An 11,726-nucleotide genomic window follows, 5' to 3' on the forward strand; every position below is an offset into this window, starting at 1 on the left:
GGCTGCACCTGTCCGGGTGTTAAAGGGCCGCGGGCGTCGTGCTAGGCCAGCGATGCGGTCACAGACACATGCGAGAGACACGGGTAGAAAAATAGCGTCTGCCTTTATTCGAGTCGTCTCCCCTGCCTCACGTGCCATCCCGCGTGCAGTCCCCAGGAGCCCCGGGAGCCTGAAGCAGCTGGTCCAGGGCGGGCTGCAGGGCCCGGGACACTTGCTTCGCCTTCTCCCCGAGCCGCCCGGGACGGGGGGCGGCAGGCCCCTGCAGGGTCCCCAGGAAGTCGGGCAACTGGGAGGGCAGGGAGAAGACCGGTACGCTGCGGAAAAGGGCGGGCACGGCCTCCGAGTGGAGCAGTCCGTCGAAGTAGGCCCCCACGTAGCGGCCGGGCGCCCGGCCCTGCAGGAAGTCGGGCAGCACGCAGCTCAGCGAGGCGGCATAGGCGTCGTGCGGGCCGTGCGGGGCGGACGCTGCCGCCCCGTCCTGCAGCCACTCGTGGCACAGCGCCACGGCCCCGGGCGAGAAGAGCAGGACTACCACGCCGCCGTCCTGCAGGGTCTGGCGCCGCTGCGCGTGGAACCAGGCCAGGGGTCCCTGCGCACTCAGTTCACGACGGCTCCAGAGGTCCACGGCCACCCGCAGCGGCAGCTGGCACAGCGCCGAGGCCAGGGCGCCCACCAAGCGCTCGAAGCCCGGGTCCTCCGCCGAGTAGAGGAGCAGAGCCGCGCGGCCCCTGGGGGCAGCTGCCAGAGAGAATAGAGGGGAAAGGAAGACGTGAGAGGGCCCGAGGTCCGGCCCGCTGGGGGCGGCCCCCCGCCCGGCACTTGCTCACACTCACCCCCCGCGCGGAGGTCCTCCTTCAAGAGCCTCAGCCACCCTGTTAGGGGAGACGGGCGGGGCGGCCCATGAGTTCCGCCGCCACCTTCTCGAGGGGAACTCCCAGCCCTGGGGGGTCGGGAAGTGCTCACCTTTCACGTGGTCCTTTTTGAAAAGGAAGAGAAGGAAAAGCACAGAGGCCAAGAGTAGGCAGGCCAGCCACACCAGGGCCCAGCGCTGGTGAACGTCTAGGCGACCCAGGGGAGAGGACAGCCTAGTTAGGTACCTCACACTTTCAACCCACTTCACGAAGGAGCAAACTCATTTAAAAGATCTCTGGGGCTGCCATGTGGTGACTGAACTGGCTCAGAGGAATATGGAAAGATTTCTCCCAAATCCACAGCATATAGTGTCAGAGTCAATATATGGACATAGATCCATCTATTTGGGTGAACTTGGACAAGTCACTTCACCTTTTGCCTCAGTTTTCACCTCTGTAAAACTGGGTTCACAATAGTACCTACTTCATAGGGTTGTTGTGAGGACTACATATATTAATACACACAAAGCACTTATGCTGGGCATATAAGTGCTCAAATGTCAGCTAATATTGTCTCCTGAGCCTAGGGTTGCTGGGCCTTTGAACTCACTCTCTTGATGACCGCAACAGCCTTCTAACTGGAGTCCCTAACCTCTTTTTTACCTCCAAGTCCTTCACTACATGGCAGCCCCAGAGATCTTTTTAAAATACAAATTTGATTATAGCCTTTCAGGAAACTCCCACTGCTCTTAACATAAAATCCAATTTCCAAGGGGGCACCTGGGTGGCTTAGTCCGTTAAGGGTCCGACTCTTGATTTTGGCTCAGGTCACGATCTCAAGGTTGTGAGATCATGAATGTGGACTCTGCTTAAGATTCTTTCTCTGCCCCTCCCCTCTCTTTCAAAAAAAAAAAAAAAAAATCCAATTCCTTGCATCAGCTCCCAAAGTCCTAGATGGCCTTTGCATCCTTGTGATAGAGGTCTGCCTTCTAAGATCTTCCAGCCACTCTGGCTACCTTGGAGTTCCTCAAAAAAGCATCTCTCCCCCCTTCACCTAGCTCAGCCTTCAGAACAGCCAGAACCTTTTCCTGGCCTCACCCCACCTAAATCAGTTCCCCAGTATATGCATTTATGGATTTGGACACTTTATAGTGAATGCTTCAATAGCTCACATTTACTCAATGTAAGTGATTGTTTAGCTAATGTCTTCTAGCCTTCTATGGCTGCGGTGGGGACAGGGATTGTGTCTTTTTGGTGATGCTTGAATCTCTGTAAGCTCTCTTCTTGGTTTTTGAATGAAGGAAGGAATGTCCCTCTGACTGATCTGAGCCAGAGAAGGACAAGGCCATTGCACGTGCCCTGTAGGAATGTCTAGATTCCAACTCTTGGTACTGAGGGGAAGGGCAGTTCTTGTAATACTCACACTTGTCCATGGGGCAGGCCCATAGTGCTCTCAGGTCATCTTCCCACAGCTGTAAGACACAAACAAAACCAAGGCCACAGCCCCAGAACACCCACCAAGTTCTGGCCAGCCTGATCTCCAAATGCCCAGCCTCAACTATGCATACTTCACACACATACACACACACACAGTAGGTCCCTGCAAGCTGCTCTGCCTTTGATCACGCTATGCCTACTCCATGCCAGATCTGGCCCATGTGAAATCACCCTTCCTTGAAGCTCTCCCTGGAACCCAATACTTAGCACATATGAATTTTGTTATCTGTTTACTGTTTTCTAGCCAGCAGTGAACAACTTGGGAACAGGAACTATGCTTCTTCAATTCTTGGCTTCCCCAGGGCTGGACACAAAATAAGCAGAAATAGATGGTGAGTGGGTACTAGAGGGACAGTGAGGAGGCCCCTGCCTAGGAATAGTGAGAGTTTCTCTGGTACCTTCAGCTAGGCACAGGAAGAGATGGAAGAAGTTAAATACAGAGTTTTAGGCCTATTGGCCCTGGGCATTGGGGCAGGGCCCTCCTGCCACCTACTCACCTGCAGACACTGGCCTGACTGCAGGTCTTGTAGTAACTGCTCTCCAAGGCGAGCGGCCCTCTGCCAAGCCAAAGGGAGGCTGTCACTTAGGGGCACCACACTTAGGAGACCATCAAGCTGCAGCTGAGCAGAATAGTGGTGGGGAGGGGCTAGAGACTTGTAAGAGGTCACTAAGAACGGGGTCTAGGTCTGAGTCACCCCCACATTCCCAGAGGCCAGCACAGGGTCTGGCACAGAGGAGGGGAAATTTGAGGCCAGGCTTGAGATGGAACTGGAAAGGTACATGGAGGAGGGTCCCCTCATCCTCACCGTGGAGGCCCTGCTGAGTAGTGGGGTGCAGCCACTGGGCTCCAAGGCACAGAGTGATCTGTTGTCCTGGGGGCCTCGTGTCTCTACCAGCAGCATATCATCCTTGAGGGCCCCAAGGGAGTCTGGAGGGGTGAGAGCCCATTCTGAGTGAGACCCAACTATGCTGGAGGCGGCCACTTGCCCCCACCCCTTCCCATGCCTGACCTTCACCCCCATGAGGTGGCTCTTCTAGGGTTCACCTCTATTGCAATAGCCCTGCCCCAGCCTTCCCCAGGCTTCACTCACCAGCCCACAAGCACTCCTGTAGCTGCAGCTTCTCCCAGCTGCTCACCTGCTTAGAAGGAGCCAAGGTTAGGGGCACAGGAAAAGCAAGAGGCAAGGCCACAAAGAAGAGAAGAGAAGAGAAGGACAGTAAGGGGAGGCCTCTCTGGCGGGGTGGGCGCGGGGTTCTGCATCCTGGACCTAATGTTAGGCAGATCGGGTTCAAGGCTAGGTGATTAAGAGATACTTTGTTTTTCTCAGCCTCAGCCTTGTGAGGGCATCTGTGCTAATGAGTCTTATGACCCTACATTAGCTCTTTTCATGTCTGGCAAAGCACTTCCTACACTCCTTTCTCATCTAACCACCCTCACCAAGAGGCCTCATGTGACCACTCCACTTGGATACTGTATTATTCACTCAGTCTGAGTCTTGCTCCACTATTTTCTTTTTAAGATTTTATTTATTTGTCAGAGAGAGAGAGCACAAACAGGGGGAGTGGCAGGCAGAGGGAGAAGCAGTCTCCTCCGCTGAGCAGGGAGCCCAATGCAGGACTCGATCCCAGGACCCTGGGATCGTGACCTGAGCCGAAGGCAGATGCTCAAACAACTGAGTCATCCAGGCCCCCCTGTCTTTCTCCATTAGAACATAAGCTCTATAGGGTGGGAATATTTATTGGTTTTATTCACTACTGTGAAGTAGTTACTATCATCCCCATTAAACAGATGAGGAGACTGATGTTCAGAGTGGTGAAGTGACTTGCTCAGGGTCCCACAGCACTGCTAAATAAATAGTACAACTCCCAGAGGTAGCCCATAACAACTTTGCTCCAGTGACCCAAGGATAAATTGGGTCCAGAAGACAGTGAATTATCTGGGGGGGTCCACTTGGGGTCCTGCCCCTAGCCCAGAGCTCTTTTGCCCCTTCTTACCTGGACACAGAGGTTGGGGTGGGCATTCAGCAATGGCAACTCAAGTGTTTTCTGTGGAAAAAAGGGTCATGGGTGAGGTCAGGAAATGTGCTCCCCTGAGCTCCCCTTCCTTTCCTGATCCCAGGAGCCTCCCACCGCTTCACTTACGTTTACAGTGACATTTGCTCGGGACAGCGGTGGGACCAGCGACTGGCAGGGGACGCCGCCTGGTGCCTGCCAACACAGAGTGGCCTCAGCAAGCAGTGAACAGGGTGCATTTAGCTGCCAGCCCCGGGGGGGCAGTAGCCTCAGCCGGGCTGCACGCCAGAGGTTCCTGTGTGCCCGGGGATCTGCAAGGAAAGGGCTGGGTCACTGGGCGCCCAGCATGTGTCCACCTACACCATTCCTACCCTGGCCCCAGCCCTGGTCTTCTCACCCTCCCTAAAGGGGCAGAGGCTCGTCCTGACAGAGTCGGGCTCTAGAGGCCACACCTGGAAAAGAAACAGGGTTCTATTAGTCCATTCAACCCAGCTGACCCTCCAAGAGTATGTGCCAGGCCCTCTGCTAGGCACTGGGGATGCATTCATTCAACTAATATTTAATCAACACTTGCCCAGTCTTTCTGCCCTTTGTAAAGCCCTAGAGTTGCACACATTTATTTTTCCAGCAAACCCTATACCAATATCTGGCAACACCTTCATTCAACAGACCTTTAATGAGTACCTACTATGTGTCTAAGCACCATGGTAGGCAGTGGGGATGTTGATAAATCCACAGTCACTTTATGTGAACCTACTATATGCCAGGTACTGTGCTAAGTGTTTATATACATATATAAATATAGTAAACTATATATATATAGTAACCTATACCCGCTGTGTGGGGCTCGAACTCATGACCCTGAGATCAAGAGTCACATGCTCTATCAACTGAACCAGCCAGGCACCCCATTTCTTTCAATAAACTTTTAAAGCACATCTATTCTGTGCTTAGCCCTGTGGTAAGCAGTACAGATAATACATTAATCTATTCAGCAAACTTTTAATTAAGACCACCTACTATGTGGCAGGCATTGTGCTTGGGAGTAGGGATGTTTATATCAGAGCAAACATTTCATGAACATCTGTTATGTGTTCTATCACAGTGCTAGTTAGTAGAGTTTCATTCATTCATTCATTCCTTTAACAGACTTAATTAGCACCCACTACATGCTAGACATTGTGCAAGTTTCTAGGGGAGTTACTAAATTTGAATTAGGTATTATTTCCTTGCCTTCAAGGAAATTACAAAGTTAGTAAGGATAAAACATGTATAAATTAATAAACTGATCACTCATTTATTGAGCATCTGTTGTGTGCAAGAAGAAATGAGACAGGTGCCCAAATAAGAAAGGAAGTGATAAATGAACAAGAAAAGATAGAAGTGCAAGAAGATTGGAAGACAGGAGAGGCCAGACAGTTGAGGAAAAGCTTTGGGAAAGAGGTAACATTTGAGCTGGAAGGATTTGGTTGTATAGAAAAGAAGTGAGGGCATTTCAGGCAGTGGAAATGACAGGCATTAATGTCAGAGATAAAATAGATGGGACCTGATCACCATTTAAATGTGCAATCAGAAGAGGAAAGACAGGTGCCTGGCTGGCTCAGTTGGTAGAACATGTGACTTCTGACCTCAAGGTTGTTAAGTTCTAGCCCCACGTTGGCTGTAGAGATTACTTAAAAATAAAATCTTAAAAAAAAAAAAAAGAAGAAGAAGAGGAAAGAGCCAACATATAGAAGCTTGGATACTTCCTTTTCTAACAGTCCTATGAGGCTGGTATTGTTATTTCCATTTTATAAATAAGAAACAGGCTCAGAGAGGTGAAGTGACTTGCACAAGATCACACAGTTAGCAAATGGCAAGAGTCAGGATTCAAACTGTCTGAGTTCACAGCACATGCTCTACTTTCCAGAAGAGTACAAAGAGGCAATTGGAGGATTACGGGAAGCCTTCAAGGAGGAGGTGGCATTTGAATGGGGCCATGAAGAACAAGTAGGAGTCCTGTGGATAGAGGATCAGGAAGAGCATTCAGAGACTGCAACAGGCAGAAGACAGGACAGCAAAGGTCAGGAAAGGGCTAGTCACCTTAGGGAGCAACAGTTCCGACCTCAAAGAGGAATATGGAGGATGGCAAGACAAGGAGGGTAACGGCCACCCCCCTCACCAATTCCCCAATCCCCTTCCCCTGGCACCTAGCTGGACTCTTCTCTTACCTGAATACAAAGGCAGGGAAACAGGTCTGTGTGGTTCAAAGTAATGTTCTGTGGCCCGGTCTGTGGGACAAACAGAAGGCGAGAAGTTGGAGAAGATGAGGAGCAGGAAGGCCGGAAGCCAAAGTTGAGGAAACCAGGCAGGCAGCAGTGCTGCCACCAAGGTTCCTTGCTTGGGGTGTGGGTCGCTATATCCTCCTCAAGGGTCCCCTCTGATAATGCGCTCGCATCCTTAGCATGGGCCTCAGCCTAGAGTGGGAGTGGACTTGGGGAGGGGGAGGCCTCACCAGGTTGCTGTGCCACCAGGGTTTTGTAGGGCCCTGGACCTGGTTCCAGTACAGGGAGAGGCCAAAGTGCTGCTCCTCAGAGACGTCCAGCACCAGGTGCACATCATCGCCATCGGCAGACACACTGAGCCAGGGCAGGGCTGGGGGGAGGCAAAGAGAGGGGGACTTCCTTCACCTCTTCTGCATACCCACCCCTGGCCATGCCCCTCCGACTGACCCTTTAGTTTCCTTCATATCCCTGAGACTGGAAGACCCCTGGAGGTGACAGCCTGTGTCCTCATCTCTGACCAGACTTTGTCCCTAGCAGCCAGCCCAGTATCTTGACACAACTCTTCTCCTTCTGCAACCAGAAGGATCCTGTAACCACTGTAAGATATATCATGCTCCTCTGCTCAGAACCTTCTGATGACCCCCTGCCAAATTACTCCCAGAGTAAAAGCCAGAGTCCTTACAATGGCTTGCGAGACCCTACCCACTCTAACCTCATTTCCTAGCACTCTTGTCCTTAATTAATCTGCCACAGACACGCTGCCCTCTTTGCTCATACTTAAACACACCAGATATACTCCTGCTTCAGGCCCTTTGCACTGGCTCTTCCCTCTGCATATGGAATGCTTTTCCCTCAGATACCCACAGGGCTCCTCCCATACCTCCTCAGGGGTTTGCTCACCAGAGGGAAGCCATCCCTGACTGCTGCAACCCCCAACTCCCTTATCCTCCTTCCTTTCCCCAAATCTTCTCCATCACACTAGTCACATCTTATTGCATAGCTTACACCTCCATGTGTTTATTGTGTCCTCCATCACCCCTATCCTGACTCTGACTCTCATCTAGAATGTCCTCTCTGTAAGGCAAGGATTTTTGTCGGTTTTGTTTATTGACTTATCTCCAGTGCCTAGGATTATTTCTTGGGCAGAGTAACTACTCAATAAATATCCTGTTGAATAAGTGAATCAGTGTCTACTGAATGAATGAAGACATGAGATGCATGATGTGTATCTGTGTCCTCAAAGCTCTGGTGCTGAGTAGTCTCTAATGAATTACCAAAGAGGCAGGCCAAACTTAAGGAACGAAAAAGGAAATAAAATTGAAAAACTTTAAGAGTTTGGGGTGCCTGGGTGGCTCAGTTGGTTGGGCATCTGCCTTCGGCTGAGGTCATGATCCCAGGGTCCTGGGATCCAGTCCCACGTCAGGCTCTCTGTTCAGCGGGGAGCCTGCTTCTCCCTCTGCCTGCTGCTGCCCCTGCTTGTGCTCTCTCTCTCTCTGACAAATAAATAAAATCTTTAAAAAAAAATATTTAAGAGTTCAAAAACAACACTGCTTATATCTTGATTATATCTTGATAGTTACGCAAGTGTATACATATGTAAAAATTAACTGAGCTGGACTTTAAAAGTAGTGCACTTTACACACTTTTCTGTATGTGTATTATACCACAGTAAAAAAGAAAATACAACACGAAAAATGAACAAAGCTAAAATAAAATTCAAATAGTGCCTGGGAAAAATCATCAGAGCCTTGACTTTCCTAGCCCTTATTTTATGATTTAATATTATTTTTATTTTGATATATAGTAGATAGTGGGGTGTACCATAATCTTGACAATACTTTGGGCCTCTCGATGTCCCTGGTACTAGTAAATACATTTGTTATAAAGAGTGAGAGATTCACCTTCATATTCCCAACGCCTGGCACAGAGTAGGAGCTACTGCAGATGTGTGATGAATTAATGAGCGCTATGAGCATCTGGATTGTGGCAAGCCCAGACCTGAAGCCACCTCCAAGGGTCCCTCACACTCCAGACCCTGCCCCTCCCTCCTTCCAGCCCTACTGGCCATAGCCCCTACCCCAGCAGCTCTGGATGCTGTCCCGGACTTCAAGCCCCTTGCAGTCTGAGGAGAGATCACAGAAAAGCCTCCAGTGGGGCTGGGGGCCAAAGAAAGAAGGGGGGCAATCCAACCCATGGGGAGCACTGGGAAGGGCTCCTTGTCCCTTAAATACCACCCCATCTATCTAGTGCCCAAAGCACCTTCCTCAGGCATTGGGAAGCAATATCACCTGGGGAGAAGAGACAGAGGAACAGATTCTGGGGAAGATGGGAGCTCAGACCCCTGCCTATGAGTGGATGGGACTAGGAAGGGGGTGAAAGCAGAATGGCAGTGGCCAGAGGAGAAAGAGACTGGTGGGGAGGGGCAGGACTTGGGGCCCCTGAGGCTCTGGGGCCACTTACCAGGCAACTGTTGTGTGAGGTTGAGTTCCTTCTGGTACCTGGGCTGAGTGTAGGACCAGAGTCGCACCTCAGCCCCCAGAGCAGCCTCGAAGCAGTCAAATACTACAGAACCCTGTGAGGAAAGGAGTGGCGGAAGGCTGGTGGTATAGGGCTCAGAATACGGGCCAAGGGCTCTGAGCTTCTCTGTGGACCACTCCACTCACCTCCTCCCCCAACCAATGACTCTATACTGTAAGGCCCCAAATTCTCCCACTAGTGTTTCCTTTAAAAGCCCCCAGCTCTAAAGCACACACCCTCAGTAGGGGTATCAGCTGGGCAGGGATAAGGGCCGTAGCTGTCTGAGTCCCTGTCCCCACCTCTGTTGTCCCACATCATGTGGCCAAAGCTAAGGTGATCAGATACCCCAACACAAATGTGGGACACCCCTTCCCACACCCAATGCCTCAGTGGTCCTCACAACTACCCTTTGAGGTGGACCAGCAGATTTTCTCCCATTCTACAATTTTCCAGGCAAGAAGAGATTGGCTGGGAGCTGGGGGCAGGAGGGGAAGTCAAACGGTTTGAGTGATTTGGCCCAAGTGGAGCTACATCTTCCAAACACATGTGGCCTCCTGAAGTAGGGAGAAGCCCCAACACCCTGCACCACGGTCAACACACAGGGCAGACATGGTATAGCAGGAAGTCCAGAGAAGTGGATCCAGCCCACAGCCTTCCCCTCTCCAACCTCAGTTTCTCTCTCTGGAAAATGAGGGTAATAATAATGCCTAGTTCATGTGTACCTCTGACGATTACAAAAGAAAGGGAGAATGAAATCTCCTGAGACCCTTCAGTGCTGGGCATTACATCAGCTGTTTTACACATACCAACTCATCTTTTCCTCACAACAGCCATATGAGGTAGGATTATTCTTATTCCCGTTTTACAGACAGGAAAACAGAGGCGGAAAGGGCGGAAAGGGCTTGCCTACAGCCCTGCCAGTCAGCATACAGACATAACACGCACATGAGAGCACTTCAGGACATCATACTTAGAAAACGGCTACTGCTACGATTATTATTTCGCATACCACAGACTGACCAGGCTGCGCGAGGGCAGCACGCACTTGCACCTCCAGCAGGACGCAGCGGGCAGTGGGGTAGGCCTGGAAGGAGAGCACCACTTGGGCCTGGAGAAAGGCTGTGAGCAACAGGGCAGGGCACTGGTCAGGCTCCAGGGCCGCAGACAAGGCCCTGGCTTGGGGCAGTTGGGCCAGCCGGGTTCTCCTCACCGTTCCTAGGCTCCTCAAGCTCTGGATCAGCTGCTATTCCAAACTTGTCCTCATCTTTAAGCTCTTCCCAGTGCCCTAGAAGGACCCGAGAACAAGGCCCAGGTCAGGCCCCAGCTCTGGGCCGGCTTTGGGCTTGGCTTCCTTCCTGAAAGCCCAGTGCTGAGAAGCAGGGGCCAGGCCTGGGGCCTTGGGGTGGGGGTGGGGGGAGACAGGGAGACCAGGCTGACCTGGGGGTCCTTTGGCCGGTGTTCTCCAGGAGAACACTGAGGATGCACAGGACCGCCTGACAGATTCCCCAGTCCTTGTGCCCATCCCAGACACGCTGACATGTGCACATACAGTTAGGGGATGACCTGCTCACCATGCACAGCCAAGTGGATGGCCACACGCACGCAGAGGTCACAGTCAGTCTCCTGGTGGCACCTCAGCACCAGCTCTGTCTGCAGGCGCGTGGGCACCAGCACAGGGCCCGGGGCAGACACGATGCTCCCAGGCAGGCAGAGCACGTCACCATCTGTGCACGAAGGGTGGGGTGGGAGCTGAAGCTATTCATCATCCAGAGGTTAGTTGCACCTGACACCCCCAGAGGGCCAAGGAGCTTTGGGCTCTTTCCTGGGCTGAGGGTGGGTGGTGGGGGCAGAGAACTGGAACATCTCCCCTCCCTCCGCCAACCTGGGCAGTTCTTTCCTTTCCAAAAGTACAGCTACTCACCCCAGAGGTGGCAGGAAAGGCCCTGGGAAGGAGGTAAAGACAAGTCAGAGTTTATGCCACTGAATCTAGCCATTTTTTCCCTGCCTTGTATACCTGCCCACCCTTCTGGGGCTCCCCATTCAAGCCCCTCCCAGGAGAGGACAAATCCAGCTCTTGCCCCCTCCCCATTCTTCTCTTATCCCATCAGCACCAGACAGACCAGCCAGGGCAGTTCTGGTGGTAGTGACAGTGACAGGAGCCAGGCTAGGGCCTCCGATAGGCAGCAGACTGAACCCTGAGCTGTCCCCAACCCTCCCAGTACCCCAGACTTACTGGAGAGCAGCGGGCAGTGTCCTGAGGCCCCATAAGCTTCTCCAAAGAGAGGACCATGGGGCTTCGGCCCAGTGCCAAGGACAACAGGAACCAAGGCACAGGCATCTTCCAGGTACCAGGAGGCACCAAGGCCCAAGGCCCTGTCCTGCCCCCCCCAAAGGGGGGGGCAGACACGGTACCTCTGCTCCCACTCAGCCCCAAGCCTGTGGGCACGAGGGGCCGGAATCCCTCTTCAGCCTGGGGTCCCAGTGCGGGCTTGAGCACCCCCTCTCCCGGGAGTCCTGAATCCTGTCCCCGTCCAGCCGGAGTGCTTTCGGTTTGGCTCCCGGCAGGCAGCTGGCTGTTCCCGCC

General features: G+C 52.4%; 1 protein-coding gene and 1 long non-coding RNA gene across 15 annotated transcripts in view; one reads left to right on the forward strand and one right to left on the reverse strand.

Annotated features, from left to right (window-relative positions):
- The window catches only part of LOC135364538 (uncharacterized), a 30,306-nt gene that overhangs the window by 1,063 nt on the left and 17,517 nt on the right, over window positions 1-11,726 (forward strand). The gene's annotated exons all lie outside the window — the stretch shown is intronic.
- On the reverse strand, window positions 85-11,693 carry IL17RC (interleukin 17 receptor C). Of its 14 annotated transcripts, none has more exons than XM_064592542.1 (19): window positions 11,376-11,692; window positions 11,064-11,085; window positions 10,714-10,866; window positions 10,353-10,427; window positions 10,152-10,261; window positions 9,086-9,197; window positions 8,703-8,747; window positions 6,856-6,995; window positions 6,572-6,631; window positions 4,759-4,813; window positions 4,491-4,672; window positions 4,344-4,394; window positions 3,440-3,488; window positions 3,155-3,276; window positions 2,846-2,968; window positions 2,275-2,323; window positions 964-1,059; window positions 834-872; window positions 85-738 (listed from the first exon to the last, which is right to left on the reverse strand). In XM_064592542.1, the coding sequence occupies exons 1-19, from the start codon at window positions 11,478-11,480 to the stop codon at window positions 128-130; spliced, it is 2,199 nt and encodes a 732-aa protein (XP_064448612.1). In that variant the 5' UTR covers window positions 11,481-11,692; the 3' UTR covers window positions 85-127. The 14 variants fall into 14 exon arrangements, with proteins under 14 accessions (XP_064448612.1, XP_045717815.1, XP_064448632.1 ...); XM_045861859.3 differs by having other exon boundaries at window positions 3,440-3,485; window positions 11,376-11,691; XM_064592562.1 differs by having other exon boundaries at window positions 2,846-2,905; window positions 11,376-11,691.

Source organism: Mirounga angustirostris, unplaced genomic scaffold (genome assembly GCF_029215605.1).
Source record: "Mirounga angustirostris isolate CCGP_5_RB_7025 unplaced genomic scaffold, mMirAng1.0.hap1 SCAF_1, whole genome shotgun sequence".
NCBI lineage: Eukaryota > Metazoa > Chordata > Mammalia > Carnivora > Phocidae > Mirounga > Mirounga angustirostris.